We start from the raw sequence: 26,475 nt of genomic DNA, 5'->3' as shown, positions 1-26,475 counted from the left end.
AGCTTCATCTGTTTGCCATAGTGAACAAGAGAGAGTCCCGCCTGCATCCTCGTGAGCGTTCTCTTCCTGTCTTTTTTATAGTGATCCAAAAGGATTGAAATATCTCCTTATGGTTTCTAATTACCTTTCATCAATGACTTGTGACATTGAAGAATTTGTTTTCGGTATTGTGTGTCATTTTTATGTGTTCTTTTAAGGTATCTATGCTTCTCCTGCCCTTTTTATGAGTTGGATCTTTTTCTTGCTGTTTAGTACTCACATATTTTCAAGTATTAGCCCTTGTCAGATATATAGTTGGGAGAATGTTCTCTCTTCTGTAAGTGTTGCTATGTTATTTTGATTATTTGCTGTAAAGCAGATTGTTATTATCTGAGGTAATCCCAATTGTTTGATTTTGCTTCTCTTGCCATCACTTTCTGGTTTTATTTGAAAAAGCAGAACCAAAACCCCACTATCCCCAACCCACTGTCATGAAACACCCCCTTTCCCCTTTTCCTCAGTTTTGTTTTCTTCTTTTTTCTTCTCTCTCATGTGTTCTGAGACTGTATCTCACACTGTAGTCCAAGATGGCCTTGATCTCATGGACAAGGCCCTGCCTCAGCCTTGTGAGTACTGTTGTTTAGGTAGGAGTTACTGTGCCTGGTTTTTAGCTTCAGTTCCTTAGTTCCTTTGAGTTGACAGATACTAAAAGATAAGGGCTTGTCTTCATTCTTTGTATCAACATATAGGAAACCTTGTTAATCATGTTCATATTTGAATACAAAGCACAAGTATTGAATATAATGCTGTGTTCCAAATCCTTTGGTTTCAGTCCTCCTTCGCTGCTTAAGAAATTGAAAAGGAAGTGCTTAGAATAGTCTGAGAGATCCATGGTTCTGTTCTTGGCTTTTTCCTTTACCTTTCCTACTACTATACTGTTCTTGACATCCTAAAGATCAATACGAGTTTTGCTACATAGATGAAAAGTTACATTACAAACTCCTACTAGAGTGTATTACTTACTTAACTAACTTGCTCATTCATATTCAAACCAGTCATATTCATATGTATATGTATATATACATAGTATATATATATATAAAAACATATAAACATATATATGTTTCTAGTTTTTTCAGAAGAAGTCATAGTTTTACTTTATTGAAATGTTAGGAAGCATGTTCCTTTTTAAAAAGAAATTTTTCAGAAATTGTTTTTAAGAAGATCCAAATCTGTCATCTAGTTGTGACTTCCCAAAGGGAGATAGTGCTGTGGTATTGACTCTAAGTAGAGGCTCCATCAGATCTGGCTTTGAGCCCAGTTTAAGTGGTAGTTTTTAAAAATAGCTTTGTATTTTTAAATACTTACCTCTTATTGCTTGTGCCATCTCACACTAGCAGCTTCCTTCTCTCTGTTGCTGAGAGCTAATCCGTCATGTCTGTCTCGCTTCACTAACTCAATCCTATGCTCTTAATAATAGACTTCAGCTTCCTTTATTTCTCTTCTTCCCTTGTTTAATTCTTTGCTCTATGGAGGTATCTTTCTGGCCTCAGTTTGCTTCTGAATAGAAGGATGTGTAATAATAGTTCTTCCTTGATGAGCAGGCACTCCTTGAGGTTACTGATTAACCTACTTCACCGGGTCTTCATCGTTTTCCAGGACAGTCTCCGTAAGAAGGATGACAGGATTGAAGAGCTGGAAGAAGCACTGAGAGAAAGTGTACAGATAACTGCAGAGCGTGAAATGGTGCTAGCACAAGAGGAATCAGCCAGGACCAATGCTGAGAAACAGGTCTGCGATTTTATGTAGCTATTAGCAATGCTGCTGGGTAAGCACAAGGTAAAACCAGTGTAGTTTAAGGTGAGCTATATACATTGACTGTTCATGGTGCTGCAGAACTACTTCATCAAGTGTTGGTGTTCAGACTTACAGAGTGACTAAAATATAACTGTGCAAGGATTGTTTCATGGTGATGTGAGGTCTCTGCAGTAATAATTTAGGAATGCTTCATATATATTCATATAGTAAAAGCTAGTGAAGTGTGACTGACAAAACATGTAACATATATGTTTGTTACATGACTGTTCAAAACCTCAGCTTGGACACAAGCTGTGAATGAGGACACAAACATGTCTCAATTAGAAAATAGTTTATTTTATATCTAGCACATGTCAAATGGACATAAACCTAGTCCAGGACACTAGGTAAAGTGAGTTCAGTGGCATAGTAGTAGGAATCTTATGGAATAGCCTCTGTCCTGAGAAGCTGCTGACACTGGGAATTAAGGAAATCAAATAGTAAAGAAATGCCCACTTCAGGGCATATATACTATGGTAGGAACCTCATAGAATCCCTTTATAGCTGTAGTAGCTTTAGTCATAGCCTTTAGTGCTTTAGTGTCCTTGAGTGTCTGGGTATATCAACACTTGGAGCATATAAGTTTATAATTGTCCTAACTTCTTGACTGACCACTTTATTCATAACTAATGGCATTCTTTGTCTCTTTATTAATTTTGACTTGATGTCATCTCTTCTTAGAAGCACCTGACTCAGTTAGGGTTACTGTCTAGTGAGCCCCAGCTATCAAACTGTCTGACTTCTCCCAGCTTTGTTTCCCACCTGAGTTCTTGTGGTGGAGCTCAGGTTCCCATGCGTGCACTGCAGTGCTGTGAGCATCCCAGCCCTACCACCTTCTCTTTGACTTTGTGTTAGTACCTTCTACCTACAACTTTTGTCCTGCTAGCCTGACATGCATGTAAGTAAGATCATATTCCACCTTTATCTACTTTATCGACTCCCTAAATATGTGATTCATTACTTGAAATATGACTTATAAAATGTACTTCTTAATCTTAAAACAAGGTACTCTTTAAAGGTACCGGCAGTTACCAGTTATCCTTTATCTGCCGACTCCTGCAGATATCTGCTTTGTTCACCATACTGTTTAATCATCTAAACAGCACATCTGAGCAGAAGATAAGCCTTTGTGCTCACTGGTCCTTTCACAGAACAGTACAGAACAGTTTCATTACTTAGAGTACTAAATCTCTCTACTTGAAGCAGTATCCCTATTTGTAGCAGTAGTCTAGATGTAGTCTACTTCTGTGGAACTTCTGTGACCTTTCAGGTCTGAGTCATGTGTCTTTGTAGGGGTTTTGAATCCTTCTCTTCATTTATCTCTGTTTTGTAACCTGTTATTGTTAGCTATTTATATAATATATAATAGGTATATTACTTGACAACACACGCACTCTTTTCTCTAGTAGAATATGAGCTCCCTAGGTGCAGGATGTCTGTGCACTATTATGGCTTAGGTAGCGACAACCTGCTGGGATTAAGTGAGCATCTATGTGACAGTTCTATTTCGTTAGTGAGGGAATGTGTGGAATTTCATTCTGACCTCCACATGCCTGAGGACTGCAGAGTTACTCTAGTAAGTAACAATCCTGGTGGACAATAATTTTATGATTTTTCAGTAGTTATCAAAGCAATATTTTAGAATATTTTATTCTCTGATTCAGCTGGGTTTTTGTGCTGCCTTTACTAAAGCATTCACTTTAACAGAATAACCTAATTTCAGTACATACTTAAATACTTAGAATAGCTATTTTCAGGTAATTTACATTCTTTTGTTCTTGATTTTTAAAAGATTATAACCGGAAAGTACAAATAAAACATATTAATATTATCTTTACCCTGTCTTTAAGACTAGGAAAATATATGTCTCAACATTCTAGCCACCTGTTGCTATTTTAGCTAAGGGAAGCTAGCATGCAAAACTCAGGTAACAGCTGGTTCTCAACTGAAAAAGTAAGTGGTTTGTAAAACACAAATATGTATGAATTCAGAAACTTTCAGAGCATTATAATGTCATGTAATATAGTGTCCATTAATATGAAAATCTTTTTGTAATTTAATTTTATTCCTTTTGGATAATACTTCTGTGCTTGACTTTGGGGTGTCATTATTTGCCTCATCTTTTCCTGCCTTAGAAATAGGTTTTTGATGTTTTAAAGACTAGTCTTTTTTGCTGTGTGCTTAATAGGCTGCATTCAAGTTTTTAAAAATTCTTTACATTTATTAATTTGTGTATGGGGAGGAATGCATATGAAAGCACACACATGAAAGACCTAGGACACCCTGTGGATGAGGGTTGGTTTTTTCCTTCCACCACACAGGTCTTGAGGCTCGAATTGCGGTCATGACTCTTGGCAGCAGATATTTTTCCATGTAAACCATCCCAGCAGTTCCATCTACTCGTTAGTGGACAGCTCCTCACACAGTTCTACCTCTGTCCTAACCCTTCCAAGTCTCAATCCGACTTCACGTCTCTATTGACAGACTACTGAACTGAAAGATGAGTGTTTTAAAAACATCATAAATACAAACTTGTTTCCTAGAACTGTGTGGATTATTCTACCTTAGAATACAGTCTAGTTGTTTTGATGGCTGGTTATAAAGATCAGGTACTTATTAAACCCTGAAATAAGTCTGGTGGAAATTTATCATCATCTGTCTTAATAGTTACAGCCATTCTGAACTTGACAGGAAACTTCAGTGGTCAGCAGGAGTGCTGTTTCAAAGAAAATTATGTGGCTTCTGGCCGGTTGAAAGTAGTTGTTAAGTGACTGTGCACTACCATAGCAGAAATCTTAATGTTTAGACCTCTGTTTTTGATTCAAGAAAGAGTGAAGAAAATTGTCTTAAGTTATAAGAATGATAATTGCTTGTAGTAATAGCAACCAGATAACCTTCATTCTAATGCATTTATTAGTGGAAATGTCTCAAACATGTTCAGTTTGTAAGTATATAAACTCAGATACTTAGAGAATGAATGTCAGAAGAATTGAAACCATCTATATTATTGTAGTCACTTTAAAAAATTTAAAATAAGTAAAATAGTAGATACTGCAACATACTATGTTTTGGGGTATGTATGTATGTGCATGCATGCATGCATGTTCTTATGTTTATAGGTAAGTAAATAAATGTGTGTGTGCTCATGTACGTGCATGCACATGCATTTTGAAGGTCAGAAGACAATCTCAGGTATATTTTCTTTTTTTTTTTTTTAAAGTGGAAAAAAGATTTAAACTTTTTATTTCATTACCAGGTGCCACTTAGTGCCCTCCTTTTTTTTCCTCTAATTTCCCCCCCCCCCCCCCCAGGTACTGTCCACATTTGTGTTTTTGTAGATTTATGTGTGCTTTTTTCGCGTGCGTGTGTACACACACACACACACACACACACACACAATGTTGCCTGCATGTAAATCTGTGCACCTTGAGCCTACAGAGGCCAGAAGTAGGGTATCAGATCCTCTGGCACTAAAATTGTAGATAGTTGTGAGCTGCCATGTGGATGCTGGGAACTGAACCTAAGTCTTCTGCAAGAGCAACAAGAACTCTTTGACTTCTCAACCCTCTCTCCAGGCTTTCTATTTCAGTTATTTGAGACAAGATCTTTTGCCTGGAACTTACTCATTTACTTAGACTGTCTGGCCAGCAATCCCCAGGAGTCCTCCTTTTCCAGCACGGGGTTATATCAACACTCTGCTAGCCTGGCTTTCTTTTATGGGTGCTAGAGATCAAACTCAGATTCTCATGCTTGCATGAAAATATGTTAATGACTGAACCATCTCCCTAGCTCAGTTGAGCCAAGGTCTGTCACTGACCTGGAGCTATTTAGCTAGGCTAGGTGGTGAGCCCCGGGTAACATCTGTTTCTGCCCCGGGTAACATCTAGCCCTGGGATTGCAAAAGTGTGCCATGGTGTCCAGCTGTCTTTAGATGGGTTCTGAGCATAGTATTGAGCTCATGTTTGCAAGGCAACTTATCAGAAGTGCGGGCTCTTTCCCAGTCCTCAATGTGATTTTTTTTTTCTTTTTCAAACCTTCGTTAGAGTTCTTGTAATTTTATGTACTAGTTAGTGTTTGGGATCCTACATGTTTATAGTAAGAGTGTCAGACATCTTAAATGTTACCTCAAGACTGATTTAATCAGTTATTTCTCTGCATTTAATTTCCTATAATTTGTGAGGAAAAAAGGTGTAATTTTATTTTAAACAAAAAGGATCCCTTCAAATGTTGAGCCTTATTGTGGCCTCTGTGTGTTGGGGATGGGGGTCTGCATGTGAGCCTCTGTGTGTGCAGGCATGTCCATAGTCACTTAACTGTAAGTAGTTCCTTTTCTTCATTCTTGGGTTATCAGACATTAAATTCCATCCTTGCATGTATTTTTTCTTTTAGTAAGGTTCTGAAATAAAAGTGAAATGGCTAATTTGAAGCTACCTTGCATTTTGTATAAAATCATACTTAGTTATCTTTTAAGTAATTTCTAAATAATTATTGACATCTTTATATTAAATGAAAGTGTATCTCAGAGTTTCAATAAAATTATTAATAAAAGGTAAAATACTACCAATCATCTGTAATACTCTCAAGTAAAAAAAAAGCATGATTTTAAAAATATAGTATTAGTAAAGTTAAAAGAATTTCTGACAGATATATTGAGGAAATAGTCAAATGAAAACAGAAAGTTCTATGAAAAATATAGCAATTGAATATGTGCTGGGTAGTGAGACAGTGCATAATGGAGAATTTAAACATCTTTAAGCTGGTGGCATGATCTTTTAGTGTAGTGGGTTTTCTCCATTTAGTGTGTCACAGGAGGAGTCATCTGTGATTCCTTAGACCACTTCACATTGATCTTCTGTTCTCCTATTGCATTTAAAAATCTATCTTGAAATAAAGTATAAAACTTAGTGTAGTCATTATATCTTGCTCTGTCACTTGCCAGTGGGGGTCAGTAGATAGCTACTGCAGCAGGTTTGAAGCTGCAGGAAGTCACCTCATCAGGACCAATGCTCAAAATCCCATTGGTTTCTAATAGTAATATTTTAAGGTATGCATTTAGATTTATTTTTAGTTATCATGCTTGCTTTTAAGCAGTTTTTTAAAAGTTAAAAATGTTTTTACATAATTCTTGACATTCTGGAATTATTTATGTCTCCAAATTTAGGCTTGCATTTTAATTTTTCATTGATATTTTCTAAAGTTGTAATCCAATGAAAAATTAATCCATAGTGGACCTAAAATAAAAGATTGGCACTCCCCAAATTGTGCCTTAGAGAGGAGTGTCAGAGCTTGTGGGTACTGCTAACATGGTAGGCGTGTTTTATATTATTGTCTATACTGTGTGAGATCTGCTATACTAGAGAGCATTTGGGGAGTCTACAGCACTGGATGTATACTCTGTTTATAGCGAGTGCTTGAACAGTTTGGATTTTATTTTAATATCTCCTGCAAACAAGTCTAATAAACCCAGTTACCAATCATGGCAGTAGTTATCCAAGATACAACGATTGGTGAGCTCTGAGAATCACGAGCAGCATCTTACTGGTTTCTGTGTGTAGTTGACATTGTCTTTAGGTACATCATTACTGAATGTTTGCAACACAAGGTATTTTCCTAGAGAAATGTGACACAGTATAATTTGTCCTACCCAGTAGATAGTTCTTATATGTGTTACATCCTAAATTCTAGTTTGTTAATTATTTCTTTCTTTGTATAAACTATTAAGAATACATTCTGGGGGTTAGTGTAAATTGTATTGGATCAAAAATCAAATGGTATGAGTTCTATTTCTTATTCTGTTTACTAGTTGTGACTTAGTAAGTTCCCTAACTTTTCTAAGACCCTCTCTTATAGGAAAGAAATTATTACCTTTGCATACCACTCATGTCTCACACTGAAATAGCCTATAAAGGCTCCCTTCGAACACTGAGCCTTATTACGGCTTCTGTGTGTGTGTGTATGAGGGTGGTAGTGTCTTCATGTAAGCCTCTGTGCGTAGGCTTGTACATACTCACTTGATACTTAGGAGTTCCCTTTCTGCATTCTTGGGCTGTCAGACATTAAATTCCATTGTGTGTGTGTGTGTGTCTGTGTGTGTGTCTGTGTGTGTGTGTGTGTATTTCTGGCAAAGTAAACTTCTAATAAAGTGAAATGACTATTTTTCCACTTTCATTTACCTGAGTGTAACCCCCAGATTCTGTGTGGTAGGATAGAACCAGCTCTAAAGATCCTAGAAGTAGTCCTCTGACTCCCATGTGTGCCATGCAGTGCCCTGCACCAGAAGAAGAGGGGTATACTTCATCAAAAAATAATAGTTGCTGTTTCTTTATTAGTGCTATTTGAGAAAGAAATTGTGGCCTGATATTTACACTATTTATAACCTTTCTTCCAGAAGTACAGAAAATTACATCTTTTTATTTTTCTTGAGTGTTGTGAACCGGTTTGTTGCTGAAGCAACCAGATTGTAGAAGGTACTTAATCATATGAACATAAGCAAAGAAAACACCAGTCTGCTGAAACAATAGATTCCTTTCGTTTTTTGTTGGATGCATATTGCCAAATTTTACTCTAATTGTCAACAATTCAACATTTCTCTTATAGTTTCTCTCCAACCTTGGCGACAGACGTCCTAGCAGTGGGGTGACAGCTATTGGAAACATGTGTACCCAGGAATTATTGGTGACATTTGCCTTTTCAGACTTCATATAGGAGTGTTGAGTGATTATTACAGAGTGTATTGTCTTCAGTTACAGAAGAGTAGTTACTAAAACTGTAAAGTCCCCAGAGTGAAGGTGTAGCCAGCAACTGTTCCATCCTGCCAGCCACCAGCCTGTCTCAGTTGCACACATATTTCTAGTTCCCTTGCTGTTGCACAAGTGATGTACTTTAGAGATGGCAAAAGCATCTTATAAATCCTTCACCCAGTTGAGCATATTCACTTTTTAAGTCATTTACTAAGTTCTCTTTTGTCACAATATATGACAGTGTTGATTTAATTGGGGAAATGCACAATGTATAAGAAGTCAAGAAGTCTGCCAAGACTCAAAGCTGTATTATGAAAAGGTGTTTTCTCTAGGTTTGTTGTCTATGACTCATACTTGGGTTCTTTATAGATATATCTGATAGACTGGAGTCTAGCATAAGCTGAGCTAGTATCAGCTACCATTAGCATATGTCAATCAATATTCAATTGGAATTTCCTGAACATAAATTTCAGTGGACAGAATAGAAAGCATATAGAAGTCCCTAAGTTACATGTACCTTTAGACAGAGTGTGTGTGGAAAGTTAATCTCTTTGATGACTCTGTTTTACTTTGATGTCCTGATCCACTGGGACTAGTGACTCTCTTAAGATAAACTAGTGATGTTTGTCGTAGACATTGTCCTGCAATTAAGCCCTCTGTTGTGAGCTCTGCCACAGTATCATCCCATTGGGTTGTGCTTTCTTGACTTAACCTTCCCGTATCTTTCATCTCTCCCGGGTTTGCCTTATAAGTCATTGGACTTCACAATTGTATCAGCATGTTTCCTGTTCCTGTTGACCTTCAAGCCTTATATTTTTATAAGAAGCCTGACTTCTGAAGGCTTATGCATTCAGCTATAGCATTGCAGGTTTTCATTGAAGCCCTGGAGAGAATATCTGTCATAGCCATCTGTAACTGTTTTCTCAGTTTCTGGACCACTGGCTTTTGCTTCCAGTGCATGTCTTCTTTCCAGCTCAGGCATCCTAAGCCTTGCTTTGATCTAGTTTGATCTAGTCTGCCTCCTCCTCCATCCATTCTCATCTTACTCTCATCATTGGCTTCCTTGCCTTTCGTTCGTCATATCCCACGCTCCACTTCCTTCTGACAGTAGTTCAACTGCTTTTTGCTTAGTATTTGTCTTGCTCTCCCTTCTGTCTCTATTCCCTTTCACTTTCTTGCCCATCATACTAATAATTATCTTAAGTTTCTAAATCCTTGTTCCTCTGTTAGATCCCTTTGTTACCTCCCTCTTTCCCATTAACATTTCAAATGACAGAGGAATCTCTTAATACAGCCCAAGATCCTTCTTTGTCTGTTCTCACTTCTCTGTTATACTAGCATCTTTACTTCCTTGTTCTGGAGCTTCTGGTAGTTTGATAATTTAATCCGTTAGGGTGTGTTTCCCTGTGGCACTGCTGCTGTATACAGGGAACAACCATGATGCTCTATTCTCCCCATCTTAGGGCCTGCGACAACATCGGGGTCTGGTGTTGTGTATTTTTTCATGGCATCTTGTACTCTTTTGCATAGTATATTCTTGGCTTACAGTTAAGTGTTCTAATTGGTGACTGTAGCACACAGTATAGACATAGTCTTTGATGGCCTGGTAACTGACAGTGGTAGGAGTCAAGTATTTTGTTGGGCAGGAGCATAATGGAAGAAAGATACCTTGTTGGATGTGGAGATATACCCAGGAATAAGTCAATAGGTATAATTAATTGTAGAAGCCTGTTGGAGAGTGCCTCTTGGGAGTGCTGATGCATTTTAGTAGAGCAAGCTAAGTGGGGGTAAGACAGAGTCAGGTGGCAGTCAGCTCCACTTCCTCTGGAAAAGAACTTTAGCCCCTAAACCTTTTCTTTCCATAGAAATTATAATAATGACAGCAATAATACCAATTTCATACAATTCCAATAATAGCATAATACATATGAAAGATTTGGAGCAAGGCCTTTCAGAGCAGTTAAACAAAGTACTGTTTTCCTAGTTGTCAAAGAAGCACCTCCCATTAGTAAGAAGAAATATTGGGAAAATAATTTGTAGTGTAAATATCATAAAGCTCTGCTAAGAATTAAATCTCTATTAATAACAATTATAAGAAACCTAAAATAGTAGCTAGGAGAGACTGGGAGAAGGGGGGGGAGAGCAAGGAGGGAGATGGGAGGGACCTGGGAGGGAGGGGAGAGACAGAGACAGAAAGAGAGGAGACAGAGGCGTGTGTGTGTGTGTGTGTGTGTGTGTATTGTTTTCTAAATATTTCAGAAATGTTTATCAGCCTTTAACTGTACTTTTTTTGTCTTCAAAAAATTATACAACATGTTGATTTTTTTTTTTAAGACAGTGTCTTAAACTCACAAGAGATCCTCTTGTTTCAGTCTCTTAAGTGTTGGGACTAAAGGTCTGCACCTCCATGTCTGGTTGCAGGTTGAGTCTTAATCTAGAATTTTGCTGACTTTGAGAAAGCTAATAGGCTTTTCATGATACTACTCCTCACTCTGACTCCACAGCCCTTAGGCGATCTGAAGACTGTCTTTTGCTTCGGTTTTGTTTTTACCACTCTTCTCCTCTTTTAGTCATTTTCTTCTGTTTCAAGCAGACTTATTCTTCCAAGGAGGTCCTTCCACAATTCTGCATAAACAATATGAAAACTACAATCTATCCTTTGCTTTTAGTTGTGGAGCAGAGGATGATGGGAAATGATGCTGACTGGAAGGTCCCCAATCCTTTGCTTTCTTAAGGAAAATAGTCTGTGGTTGAGTCATAATTTGCTCCCTTTTTGTTTTGTGTAAAAGTTTATTAGCTTGTGATTTAAGCAAACCATCTGGTCCTGTTGGCATCACACACTGTCAGACCTGAGTTATCCCCCTAATTTTACTGAAGACAGTTAGGTTATATGCTTGAATTCCAGTTCTGGCAGGGATTTTTTTGAATGTTTATCTTAAAACTTCTGCTTTTTAAAAAATTGCTATGTGACCCAAAGCACATTTAAAATGACAGATAATTTCTTAATTGCTTAGTGTAAGATTTATCTCTTCTTTTCCTCAGTTGTCATACTTTCATTTCCCCGGGACTGTGACTCCAAACTTTCCAGTAGCCATTAATGAGTGATCAGTCCTGGATTCACTAGCTGAATGTGCTCTCATGGGTTGCAAAAAGGAAACAGAAAACAGGATAATTTGAATTGACTTCCAGGTTTGTTTGTTTGTTTTTTCCTGACTTGTAGCCAGACAGCAAATCAAGTGATTAGCTGGAAATCCTGGTGTCTGGGTGCCTTTCCTGCTTTGTGTATACCATGCATTGCAACTTATTTGGAAGTGCCAGAGTGGTGGCTCAGTACTTCTGAGTATTTGCTGCTTTTGCAGACAGTCCAGGTGTGGTTACCCACACCCACATGGCAGCTCACAACTGTCCACAACTCCAGTTCTGGGGGATCTGACATTCACCTCTTCAGACACCAGGCACACACATGGTACACATACAGGCATGTAGACAAAACACATACACATTAAAGTCATACACACTAAAATAAATTTAAGGGAAAAATTAAATTTACTTGGATATATATGATCAGAGGCAGAAATACTTTATAAACCTAGCACTCAAATGCATAGGAAATTAGATATTCTTTAAGAAAATTGTACTTTAGTAATGCAGGAAACTCAAGAAGTGAAAGTTTTGAACTCAAGTAGAACATGTTATTCAACATGGTGGACTAGACTCAAGGAAAACAGTTAAAAGAGTTTTGTTGAAATACATACTTTTGTTAATTAAAAGCTAGGGAAAATACAGTAGTAAGAAAAGGTCGGGTTCAAAATACTGGGAAAACTCTTAGGCTTGCATTTGGGGCTTTAATTTGACAATAAGAAAGGACTAGTCCCGAGCAGCCCAAGGGAAGAGGAAGAGCACATAGGCTTTCAAACCCAACCCTGCTTTTACAGAAGTGCAACAGCAGAGTCCAAAGTAATTCTGGTGAGCCTGGAAGGAAGGAGTGATGCCCAGTTGATGGTATTTAGAACGCTTGTATTTTCATAACTACTAGTCCCACAGAATTAAGTTAAAACGATAGGTGTCTTTGCCAGTAATTTGAACATTTAGAGTAAATTATCAGTGCCAAGCAAAATAGTACTTGGCAAAGCTTGTTAAATATGAGAAAGAAAACCTAAAAAAAATGAAAATTAAAACTTTCCCACAAATTTCAAGCCCAGAGATTTATATTGGTGTCTTAGAAACCTTAATGGGAACATGGCTCGTTTGAGGACATATCTGCGGTCAGCAGTTACTTTGAAGATTGTTCATTTGACAGTGCCAGAAGTAGTCTCAGCCTGTGTCACATCAGCTAACAATCCATTGCTCAAGTAGCTCACACAGCCTAGCAGTCAAGGTCTTCTCCATGCCAGGAGATCGTGGCAGCTGTTTGGGTATACTATATGCTGTTCTTATAGAGCAGCAGTTCTCAACCCTTCACCAGGGTGACATCAGACATTTACATTATAATGTATAACAGGAGCAAAAACAGTTATGAAGTAGCAATGAAAATTTTATGGTTGGGGATCACCACAATATGAGGAACTATTTTAAAGGGCCATGGCATTAGGAAGGTTGAGAAGCCCTGCTGTGGAGGAGTGGAGAATTGGGACCACTAATTCAGCCTAGCAGTGATGCCAAGTAGGAAGTAATCATGTGACTTTGGGTAAAGAATATTTATTGACAGGACATAGTCATGCATCTTATAATATATGCTTGATAAATTATGTTCAAATACTGTATTAAAAGATTCTGAGACAAAAGTAACAAGTGAGCTCTGAACTGGGAGAAGTGATTTGAATCATTATTTGTGTGTAGCTCTAAGAAAATAATAGAAACTACAGTTAGGAATAGATTAGACTTGGGATATCCAGAAATAAACTACATAGGTGGTCCTCGAATAATTAAAACATCTATATCCTCACATATTACTATTAAGATAATCATATATGGGACCGGAAAATGGCTCAGGCAGTAAGGACACTTGCTTCCAAGTCTGATGACTTGGGTTTGATCCTTGCGACTTGTGCAAGAACTGACTTCCTCAGGCATCCTCAAGTCCATATACACACATGTCCCACACACTATGGAACATGCTTCTCTCAAAAAATGAATTATTTTTTAAAGGAGGTAATGGAAGAAGTTCCTAAAATATAATTGAGAAAATGTAAGCCATAAGATATCTCCTTTTGACACAATAGGAATTACATGATATTCTCATGATGGGATATTGTTTGAAAATAACAAAAAGTTAAAGCCCAGTCTATGGAGATGTTTAGGTTTATAGGAAATCTGAATATGGAGGAGCACATTAGATTACGGTGTAAGGAAACCACCAAGTGAATCCAAAAAGTGTTGCAGGTTGTACAGAACAAGGGTGCCATCTTGTCAGGACTTGCATAGCATGGGAAATTAAAAATGTAGATGACTTTACCTTTGTCCATAGTCTAGTCAAAAGAATTTTCTTTGTGAATTGCATTAGCAGTAGTCTTGTGAAGGAAAAGAAGGGGGAGGGGCTCCAAACCCATTGATCATAAAAGTTAGCTATCATTTCTGAGTCTGCTTCCTTCCCTTAGTTGACTTGTCCATCATTCTGTCCGTACCAACCCTGTGTCTTAACAGTGTTCCTTGTAGTTAAGAAAAGTTTGTCTTTTTCACAATGATTTTGCATGCACATTTCTTTCATGAAATGCATAGCTGTACATTTCATTCTCTTTAATGATGTTTTAAATTAAATCATTTAATTCATTACTGTATATGGATATATATATTTTTAAATCTCACTGTGTTCATTGATTATAACTGATTTTTGCATGTGTGAATTCCTTAGGTTTTCCTTTGTATGATTATGTCTTCTTCAGCTAGAGATATTTTCATGTTCTCTTTTCCTATGGGTATAACTTTTAAAACATGTTTAACTAGTTTGAGAGAAGGGGATGATGAGGTGGGGGATATACAGCTGCATGTGCTGGAGACTGTGGATTATTTCTCTCCTTTCACCCGTGTATGGGCTCAGGACATCCAACTCACATCGCTTGCTAGCCATCTTACCTGTCTACATGTGGATGACTTCATTTTTTTTAATTTACTTTTTGAGAATTCCATACAAGTACTGTATTTACACAATTTCCTCTTCCCCTCTCTTCCAGCTCACCACACAAATTTATAACCTCTTATTCTTTATTACTGTTTTATACTTACATGTACATATATTTTATATATATATATATTTGTATATAGATTTATTATTTGTTTATTAGTACTTAAATATTTATATATAAATAAATATGTATATATACATTTATATATAGATATACTTATAAATAAAACCTGGATGAGTTCATTTAGTCTCACTCCTGTGTACATACTTTTTGGGCTCGTTGCTTGGGACTGGATGCTTATGTGGGACTCATCCTTGGAGAAGACTGGATCTCCTTCTCTCAGCAGCCATCTATTGCCTTTTAATCTGTTTTTGTCAGTCATCTCCATTACAGTGTTAAGGAGAATGGCGAAAGCAGCCACTCTAGTCTTAGAGGGAAAAACATTCAGTCTTCTTCATAAAGGTCTTTGTCAATTGAAGAAGTTCTAGTCTTGGATTTTAAGTTATTTGTTTCCTGAAAGTAGTAGGAATTGTCATGCTGTTTTTTTTAAATCTATATATAATCATCTGTAATATATAATGTAGTATAATTAATAATATATTATATATTACAATATAAATATTATATATCATACTAATATATAATCATCTATTAGGACGATTATTTTATACTGTAGTCTACTAACATAGTATATTACATTGTTTGATAATTATATGTTAAGTAACTAACCTTGCATTCTATAGATGAAGACCAATTTTGAGAAGTCTCAGTCTTTGTATTTTATTTTCCAGTTAAGTTCTCTTTTCTCTGTAATTTTACTCTCTTCCATCCCTCTCCTCTTACCCCCTAAGCTTCTCTTGGTTTTAGGCTTTGGGTGTTCTTTTACAACAATCCTTATTTTGCTTGCTTTCTAGCAGCAGAGATCATTTGTACATTTCTTACCCCAAATTTGGAATGAGGCTCCTCCACCCCAATCCCCAGCTCTAAGGAGCCCATCCTGTTAGTGCTGAAGTACAGCATCGTGCTTCCTGGCTATCTCTGATTACAGGTCCTGTGCCGTATCATAATGCATGGGTATTTCATTCTTGATTTAGAATCTAAACTCATGGCTTCCCTTTTGGAAAAAGAGAATACAAAAAGCATATGGACGAAACAAGCCAGAAGATTCTAATTATTCACATTTATGAACTGACAAAAATAGGCAGTAATTTACTTTGAAATGCATTCATCTAACTTTAAAAAAAAATGTAGGTTGGCTGGCAAGATGGCTTATCAGGTAAAAGAGTTCGTTGTCAAGCCTGACAAACTCAGTTCAATCCCTGGAACCTATATGGTAGTGGGGTGGGGTGCGGTGGGGTGGGGGGTGTGTGCATGCGTGTATGTCTGTGCATGTGAATGCACACACACATAGATGTAAATGTCATAAAAGGAGGCAGAGGCAGGTGGATCTGTGACTTCAGGACCAGCTTGACTCTATCTTTCAAAACAAAAGAAACAGGGAAAAAAGAAAAAGAAAAGGAAGTAGTGAGCAACAAGGGAGGCAATGTGTGGAGCAGAGTCTGAAGTAAAGGCCACCCAGCGAGTGCCCTACCTGGGGATTCATCCTATAAATAGTCAGTAAACCCCAACACTACAATGAGAAGCATGTACCAAAAGGAGCATGCTTATGGCTGTCTCCAGAGGGGCCCTGCCAGAGTCTTACGAATTCAGAAGCAGAAACTAGCAACCAATCTTGGACTGAGCTTGGGGTCCCCAACGGAGGATCTGGAGGGTTGTCCAGAGGAACTGAAGGGGTTTATAGCCCCATGGGAAAAACAATGACTTCAGACACCCAGACACCCCAAGGCTCCCAGGGACTGAATCATCAACCAAGGGGTATACATGGTTCCAGCCAAAAATGTGGCAGAGGAATGCCTTTTTGGGCATCAGTGGGAGGACTGGTCTTTGGTCAGGTAAAGGCTCAATAGAGGCCACATGGCAACATCAGAACCCAGTTCTCCCAGCACAGCAAATCCCGGATAACCCAAAACACCGGAAAAGGAAGAGTTGGATTTAAAATCATATCTCTTGGTGCTGATAGAGGGCTTCAAGAAAGACTTAAATAACTCTCTTAAAGAAATACAGGAGAACATCGGTCAACAAGTAAAAGCCCTTAAAGAGGAAACACAAAAATCCCTTAAAGAAATATAGGAGATCATGGGTCAACAGGCAGAAGCCCTTAAAGAAGAAACACAAAAATCCCTTAAAGAATTACAGGAAAACACAATCAAGTGAAGGAACTGAACAAAACCATCCAGGATCTAAAAGCAGAAGTAGAAACAAAGAAATCACAAAGTGAGACATCTCTGGAGATAGAAAATCTTGGAAAGAATTCAAGAGTCATAGATGCAAGCATCAACAACAGAACACTAGAGATAGAAGAAACCTCACGTGCTGAAGATACCATAGAAAACATTGACTCAACAGTCAAAGAAAATGCAAAATGCATAAAGCTGATAACCCAAAACATCCAGGAACTCCAGGACACAATGAGAAGACCAAACCTAAGGATTATAGGTATAGACGAAAGACAAGATTTCCAACTTAAAGGGCCAGTAAATATCTTCAAAAAAATTATAGATGAAAACTTCCCTAACCTAGAGAAAGAGATGCCCATGAACACACAAGTAGTCTTCAGAACTCCAAACAGACTGGACCAGAACAGAAAGTCTTCCTGGCACATAATAATCAAAACACCAAATTCACTAAACAAAGAATATTAAAAGCAATAAGGGAAAAAGGGTAAGTAACTTATAAAGGCAGACCTATCAGAATTACACCAGACTTCTCACCAGAGACGATGAACGCTAGAAGATCCTGGGCAGACCTCATACAGATCCTAAGAGAACACAAATATCAGCCCAGGCTACTATACCCAGCAAAATTCTCAATCACCATAGATAGAGAAACCAAGATATTCCATGATAAAAACAAATTTACATAATATCTGCCCACAAATCCAGCCCTACAAAGGATAATAGATGGAAAATGCTAACACAAGGGGGGAAACTACACCCTAGAAAAAGCAAGAAAGTAATCTTCCACAAACCCAAAAGAAGATACCCACACAAACATAAAAATAACAGGAAGCAACAATCACTATTCCTTAATATCTCTTAACAACAATGGACTCAACTCCCCAAGAAAAAGACATAGACTAACAGAAATATTTCTCCTGCAAATTTTCAATTTTATCAGAAAACATTTGTAATTCCCCTTTTAATTAATTTAGTAATGTTTTTTATGTCTACCATTTTAACATCATTATTTTTCATGATAATCTTCAATTTTAACATGTCTTTCTATATATTTCCTCTATTTTATCAGAAATGTTTTCAATGTAAATCTTTGATTTTACCACAAATGTTTCTAATTCCACCTTTAATTAATTTAGAGGTTTTATATCTACCATTTTATATGTGAAAATTTCCATGAAATAGTCAATTTTAATGTGTTTGTCTATTTATTTTTTGAATTTTATCAGAAATATTTTCCATGTATATCTTCAATTTTATCTGAAAATGTTTATAATTCTACCTCAATCAACTTAGAATTATCTTTATGCATTTTATCTGTATAGTTTTCATGATAATCTTCAATTCTAACATGTTTTTCTATATATTTCTTCAATTTTATCAGAAATATTTTCCATGTAAATCTTCAAGTTTATCAGAAAATGTTTATAATTCCACTTTCAATTAACAATTTTATCAGAAATATTTTCCATGTAAATCTTCATTTCTATCATAAAATGTTCGATTTTATAATTCAATTAATTTAGCAATGTTTTTATGTGTACCACTTTACTCTTTATTTTTCCATGAAAATTGTCAATTTTCACTTGTTTTTCTATGTATCTCTTCTATTGTATCTGAAATATTTTCCATATAAATCTTTAATTTTATCAAAACGTGTTTTTACTTACGTTTTCAATTAAAAAAAAGAAAAAAATAGGAAAAAAAAGGAATGTAGATTACTTTTCAGGAATGTAGGGGATACAATGAAATAACTCCACCAACTTGTTCATTGATACGATAGTTTTCTCCTGCATGTAGGGATCCTTTCTTAAATTCTCACCAATGGATGCCTGAAACTGCGACTTTAAGAATTATGAATTAGGCACAGTAAGAGAATAGCAACAATAACAAAGTCTGTAGAATGGCCTACTGCATTAGAAGGTATGTAGGTACAGCCTCTTTTTCAACACAGCTTATTATACTTTTTTATTTAAAGAGAGCCCTTTAACCTTCTCATTGTCAGCATCACTTTGCACATTAGGGCCATTATTAAGAAAAATAAACATTACTTGAGCACAAACTCTGTAAGATGGAGTTAGGATTTTGATCCCTGAGGTCGCTACTGAATGACCTGTAGGCAGACAGCATGCACAGATAATTGACAAACAGTAATTCCCGGTAATTCATGATAGAGGAGCACATTTCATCATACTACTTAGGTTGCTGTATAATTAAAACGTTAGAAATTGTTTATTTTTGGAATTTTTCATTTGCTGTTTTTAGACTACAGGTGACAAACTGCAGGAGGCAGAGCCGTGGGTAAGGGATACATGTCTGTTTTGCTGTTAATTCTGGAAAATTGATATAGGCTCTTGGTTTTTTTATAAACATAAAATATTGCACATTGCTTGTTTCTGAAATTTGAAAGTAATTATATGCAATGAGGCTCTCTTATTTTTCTGACTATATAATTATTCCTTATCTTGTCTAAAAGTACATCAAGATTTTTTTTTTGAAAAACATGAGCTTAATTTTTTGTGCCGTAAAGTCATTTAGATACATATACTCATAAAAATTTAATTTGGACTATTGTAGTGTGTGTTTTACAAATTCATAGATGAATAATCAGGAGTTTATAAAGATAGTGTTCTATCTAATATTCTAGGACTTTGATGTAGACAGAATCATACACAGGGCACAAAATGTTCCAAACATAAAAGAAATAACATGTTTATTAAGCTCTACTCAATTGAATATTTTCTGTTAAAGCATCATAAAATCAGTCTTACTGTTTTCTCAAAATAGAATATGTAATTTCGAGAATTACAGAAATATAATCATATGATCTGCAAGGGTGGGTCTCAGGGAAAAGTCCAGATAACTGTGTGCTGTATAATTCCATTCACAAAGTTAAAACAGTTGAGTAGTCAAGTGTGGAAAAGCAGTGGTACAGAAGCAGTTTCTGAGTTGCTGACAATATTGTGTTTATTAATCTACATGGTAACAAGGTACATTGACTTGGATCACATTTTTAAAGTGTATATTTATTTTGTGTCTTTCTGTATTTTGCATTTCTGTAAAAGACTTAGCAAATTGTGTTTAGCCACAAAGGGGTATATGTTGCCTTTTTGTGTAGGAAAGGAAGACTTGACTCTTCATACATGCTTGCTGGTGTGTATGTAAACTCTTTAGGGCATGTAAGAAACTGATAAATTTGATTTCTAGAGATGTTGCAACACAGAATGCTTGGGAGACTTTTGAGTTTTGTCTAGATATGATAACAAATGCTGGTGACTACATCCCTGCTCTTTCTGTGTTAGAACACCAGTACATGGTGCGTGGCCACCATTGATTTCATGCTTAACATAAGAATCTCCACCTAACATAATTACTCAATTTTAGAAAAGTTTTGCATGAACTAAATGAATTGAATTAACTCTATTGGCAGTTTCCAGACATTTCAGGTTAATGTATATCCCTGTAAATTTTGCAAACATGCCCCAGGGAGATCTACCCAACAATTTGAGGACCCCCATTAGGTCAAGAGGCAGCTTGAGCTCTTAGGAAGATGTGTCTGTGTGTCTATCTTAATATATAATATATATAAAATAATTAATGTGGGTACCAGATGCTTTTCTTGGTATTTAGCACCTGGTGTGGTTAGGCTTTTACTGGAAGGAGCCTTTCAACAGCTCTGGTATGCTTACTGTGCTAAGCTTTAGCACAAAAATTGGTTCATGTGGGAATGACTGAATGGCAGAGTCCCTCTCTACCAACCCTCCTCTACTTCTGAAAAGAACAGTCATTAGCAAGCTGAGCAGTAGTGTAATACAAACTTCAGCAGTCATTGCTCCAGGCTTACCTGTGAGAGAACTTTTTGGTAATGATATGCTTTCATTGCTATAGCTTTTACTTTCTAATTAAACATGTGTAAGTAATTCAAATTTGGCAAATAATCAGAATAAGTGAAAATGGCTCCTGACGTTTAGACAGTCCTCTCTTTATTTCTCTTCTCTGTCTTTAGCATTCTGTAGTTTTGTTCCTTGCACATGTGTTTTGTTTGTTCCAGATCCTTTTCTGTCAAAGCCTCCCTTTCCAAGCATTTTTTGAAGCATAGTGCCTCTTTTATCTGATGATATAATTTTAGATGTTTTTTCAATTTTATTTATTTATTTTGGAGAGGAAAGAATTTATTTCATCTTATATCTTACAGTACATTATAAATGGTAGTCAGGACAGGATATCAAACATAAACTTGGAGTCAGGCACTGAAGAAGAGGTCATGAAGGAATAGAATTACTATCTTGTGCAGACTGATTTCTTATTCCAACTGTTTAGGGATGGCTCTTGCAGTATAGTAAATCATCAGTCAAGAAAATAACTCAGTGATCTTTTACTTACTAGACAATTTGATGAAGACATTTTCTCAACTGAAGTTTTCTTTTTCAGTTTGACTCCTATTACAATATATTTATAAAAAAAAGAACGAAAGAATGAAAGAAAGAAGGGAGGGAGGGAGAGAGGAAGGAAAGGAAAGAAGGAGGGAAGGAGGAAGGGAGGAAAGAAAAAAGAAAAAAGAAGGAAGGAAGGAAGGAAGGAAGGAAGGAAGGAAGGAAGGAAGGAAGGAAGGAAGATTTTTCTCAAAGAACCAGCTCCCGGGTTTGTTGATTGTTTATATAGTTCTCTTTATTTCTGCTTGGTTGATTTCAGCCCTGAGTTTATTTCCTGCCATCTACTCCTCTTGAGTGTATTTGCTTCTTTTGATTCTAGAGCGTTCAGGTGTACTGTTAAGCTGCTAGTGTGTGCTTGCTCCAGTTTCTTTTTGGAGGCACTCAGGGCTATGACTTTTCCTCTTAGCACTGCTTTCATCGTGTCCCATAAGTTTGGGTATATTGTGCCTTCATTTTTATTAAATTCTAAAAAGTCTTTAATTTCTTTATTTCTTTTTTTTCCTCCTTTCTACCAAGTTATCATTGAGTAGGGCATTGCTCAGCTTCCATGTGTATGTGGGCTTTCTGTTGTTTTTGTTGTTGAAGGACCATCCTTAGTCCATGGTGATCTGATAGAATGTATGGGATTATTTCAATCTGCTTGTATCTGTTGAGGACTGTTTTGTGACCAATTATATGGTCAGTTTTGGAGAAGGTACCATGAGGTGCTGAGAAGAAGGTATATTCTTTTGTTTTAGAATGAAATGTTCTGTAGATATCTCTTAAATCCATTTGGCCCATAACTTCTGTTAGTTTCACAGTGTTTCCTGGATGGTTTTGTTCAACTCCTTCACCTGTTTAGCTGTGTTTTCTTGTAATTCTTTAAGGGTTTTTTGTGTTTCTTCTTTGATGGCTTTTAGCTGTTTACCTGTGTTCTCTGTATTTCTTTAAAGGAGTTATTTATGCCCTTCTTAAAGACCTTTTTCATCATCATGAAATATGACTTTAAATCAGAGTCTTGCTTTTCCGATGTGTTGGGGTATCCAGGGCTTGCTGTGGTGGGAGAACTGATTTCTGATGATGCCAAGTAGCCTTGGTTTCTGATGCTTATGTTCTTATTCTTGCCTCTTGCCATCTGGTTATCTCTGGTATTAGCTGGTCTTGCTGTCTCTGATTATGGTTTATCCCTCCTGCAAGCCTGTGTGTCAGTACTCCTGGAAGACCAGTTCTCTCTGGAATGAATTTTGGTATGGAGAGCTGTGGCACAGGGTCAGCTCCAGGTTGCAGACAGAAACCTGAAGGATCCTGTCCTGGGCTGTTCCTTGGTTCCTGTGTCCTGACGACTCTGGGCTGGTCCCTCTTGGGCCAGGAATTTGAGCAGAAGTGGTATTATTACCTGTGCTCATAGGAGTACCAGCATTCCTGGGAGACCAGCTCTCTCACGGTGGTATTTGGGTATGGAGCACTGTGGCAGAGGGTCCGCTCTGGGCACAGACAGAAACCAGAAGGCTTAGGGTTTTTGTTTGTTTGGTTGTTTGTTTTGTTTTGTTTTTTAAAGAACTCCTTAACAGTGTAAGCAACAGAACTTAATCCAGATGTATAAATACTGTTCTCTGTCTATGCTGCTTCTGTTACTCAGGTTTGGCTGTTCTTTCCTAAGATCCCCCTATAAATAATTGTTACTATTTTGTAGTTTATATTTTTATTTTGTGTGGAGGCGGCTGGTGCATGTGTGATGTAGGGAGTGCACACATGCCTCCTGTGGCGGTCAGGAGACAGCTTTGTGGAGTTAATTCTCTCCTTTTGACTCTTAGATCTTTTATTATTATTATTATTATTATTATTATTATTATTATTATTGGGTTTGAATTCAGGCCATCAATTATCATTAGGCTTTACTAGCTGAGCCACGTTGCTGGGCCTATCCCCCCCAGTAACCTTTCCTTATTACATTTATTTATTTATTTATTTATTAATTATTTATTTATTTATTTGGGGTGTGTGGGGTGTGTGTGTGTGTGTGTGTGTGTGTGTGTTTGTATGTATGTGTGTGTTTGTGTGTGTTGTTGTTGTTGTTTGCTAGGTACCAAACTTATAGTCATGGATAAACTCTATAGTACCACAGATGTAAATTTATACCGTATTTATTCTTGATATATGTGCATGACCAGAAGGAGTTTGGAAATTTCAAACTGACCTTGTGTGCCTTCCCGTTTATCTGCTCAGGTGTTGCCCATGGCCAACCAGCACTCTCTGTAGTTGACCATGGTGTTTTACTTTTTTTCTTTCTGTGTGTGTCTGTCATAGGTGGAAGAGCTGTTGATGGCTATGGAGAAGGTGAAGCAGGAACTGGAGTCCATGAAAGCTAAGCTGTCCTCCACCCAGCAGTCTCTGGCCGAGAAGGAGACGCATCTAACCAACCTCCGGGCAGAGAGAAGGAAACACTTAGAGGAAGTTCTGGAGATGAAGTAAGTCTCTCGCCTTGGTTTGTTGGCTCCACTTAGTTGGAATGAGTGTGTTCAGGTTCTCTGTCTTTGTGTATTATCCTAGCACATGTAGCTGCATTACACAGGCTATCAGTCAAGCATGCCTACTTGTTTCTCCTACTCCCTAGAACAAATTTCTTCAAGCATGGCACAAATCCTAGTCAAATGAAAATTTTTTTAATTTCTTTTGTACTTCATTTTATAGTGTGCTAACGTGATCTTTGAATTACTCTTTGAAATGTTAAAACTCATCTGCAGAAGTGAGGTCGACTGGAGAAGAGGATATTGCTTCTCATGTCTTACTATCACCCTGTATCTTAGACACATTATAAAAGTACTTACTCTAGGACCAGCAAAATGGCGTAGCACACAAAGGTACTCTGTGAAGCCTGATGACCTGAGTTCTATCCCCAAATCCCATGTAAGTGTTTGAGGAGAGGACCAGTTTCACACTGTTGTCTCTTTACTTTTACACACACAGACACAGAAAATGCAATATTTTTAATTAAGGGAAAAAATTAAGCTATGTACATTTCCAAATGTTCATAGCAATGGTATATAGGAAATTTCCATATACTTACCCATTGATTTGCTAATTAATATTTTGCCACACCAGACACTTAATCTTTATAAAATTTTCACTTTCAGCCAAGCATTGCTATGTTCCTTTTCTTCTTGCTTCCTATAGTGATATTCCTGAGATTGAAATCTGTATCTGCTATTATGTACAAATAGGGCTTTTGTGACCTTTTGTTAAAAACAAGTAAGCCTCCATGTCTCTTGAAGTTCCAGTAGTAGTATTGTTTCATTTACAATTAACAGCCCTCACCCACATCTAAAACACTCTCCTGTTCTGCCAAACCCAGTTTCTGGTGGGCTACCTTAGACCCTAGTGTCATGTAAAGTTGTCAGTATTTGTGCTGTCTTCTCCGTTGTCTGAGAAATGTTCTTTGTTCTTCATAACATGCTGGTCTGTCCACTCTAATATTCCTGTGCTTTCTCTCATCATTCCTGGTCTGTCATCTTCTTTACTTCAATACACAGTCTCTCTAGCTAAAATAATATTATTTCCACCACATAGTAGTTAAGCTATTCATGCCTCTGTTTTGTTGCTTTGAACTGTGGATACATTGTGAATACCTGGATAAATACAGTTGCTAAGGATCTGCCAGCTTCTTGTCAGAGTAACACTGGATGAGTTTTGTTTTGTATCTCCTAAACACAGGTAATCCATTTTCTTATCAGCGCTTTCCCACTCAGTTCAGATGGCAAGTTTCAGAAAAATAGTTTGTTTGCTACTGGAATTTCCTTTTTTTTATTGATACAGCATGAAACAATTAAAAAAAAATACTGGAATTTAGAGGTGATTGTGTGGGTTTGTTTTGTAGTAACACAGTACCAAAGTTCATTATAAAATTCCTTGCCTCCCTACTCCAAATAATACCATGATTAGCAAAACTTATTAATAAGATCTTGACTCACGCATGATTAACAGAGTATAGAATATAGAGGTGTGTGTCAGCAGAATGGATATTTTTTAAAAACTTGAAATAAAACACTAATCACCTGCTGTTTAGGGCCGACTCATCTCTCTATTCTCTTAGTCACCCATGCTGTATAACTGTGACATCATGATATATTTTTTTTTAAAGATTTACTTATGTTTTTATTCTATGAGTATTTGCTTCACGTGTAGTACAAGTCTACCTCCAGCCTATGAAGGCAAGTGAAGGCATTTTGTAACTGGAGTTACATGTGGGTGCTGAGAATCAAACCATGGTTCCCTCAAAGTGCAACAAGTACTCTTAATCACTGCACCCTCTCCATCCAGCCCTTATGATGATTTATCTCAGATATTTCGCAAGCTTTGTCATATACATTCTACCATTTTAAAAGTTTTCAGGCTCTAAATTTCCCCTACTATCTCTGTTTTCATACTGTGTAAGGTGCTTGTCTATTACTCTCCTTCTTATAAACATCTTGTTGTTATATGCCTAACCACTGTCTAGATCGTCTCTAGGAAAAATGGTGGTACCAGGCCTCTCTCCTCATGGCCCTGTAGATCAGCTGGTATGTTTCTTCCATTGGCACAAAACACCATTAGTATTCTTTCCATCTGCGGCATAATGTGAAACACCTAAGCATTTTAATGTGGCTTTTTTCTTAAGTTTCACACAATACTGTGACTTAGAAATCCTCTATAAAAAACTGTGCATTTAATCTAAGTTGAATTATACGTAAAACACTATAAATGACATGCTAAGGATTCTGATTCCAGTAAATTTTCAGTTCATTTTCACTAGCTAGCCAAAGTATATTAGTCAGGGTTTTCTAGAGGGGTAGAACTGTTGCTAGGGTATTTATTAGAATGGTCTACTGGCTGTACTCCTGGCTCATCCAACAGCGCTCGTTCCACAGCAGATAGTGCAAGAATCCTATAGTTGTTCCGTTCCCCAGGCTGGATGCCTCAGCTGACTGCAGTATACATTGGAACCCCAAAGAATTAGGTTCTAATATCACTGAAGGATGCCTCAGTAACAGGATAAAATTCTTGCCAGTGAAAGGGAGAGTGAGGGCAGCCAAAA

General features: G+C 37.0%; 1 protein-coding gene across 4 annotated transcripts in view; it reads left to right on the top strand.

Moving 5' to 3' along the window:
* The window catches only part of Erc1 (ELKS/RAB6-interacting/CAST family member 1), a 296,730-nt gene that overhangs the window by 150,553 nt on the left and 119,702 nt on the right, over positions 1-26,475 (top strand). For all 4 annotated transcript variants that reach the window (XM_052174710.1, XM_052174709.1, XM_052174714.1 and 1 more), the window contains 2 exons: positions 1,639-1,770; positions 23,712-23,872. In XM_052174710.1, coding sequence (XP_052030670.1) covers positions 1,639-1,770; positions 23,712-23,872 — 293 coding nt within the window. The remainder of the gene's footprint in view (positions 1-1,638; positions 1,771-23,711; positions 23,873-26,475) is intronic.

This window comes from Apodemus sylvaticus, chromosome 2, assembly GCF_947179515.1.
Source record: "Apodemus sylvaticus chromosome 2, mApoSyl1.1, whole genome shotgun sequence".
NCBI classification, from domain to species: Eukaryota; Metazoa; Chordata; class Mammalia; order Rodentia; family Muridae; genus Apodemus; species Apodemus sylvaticus.
Note: the sequence above shows the minus strand (reverse complement) of the source record. Positions and strands in the feature narration are given on the sequence as shown.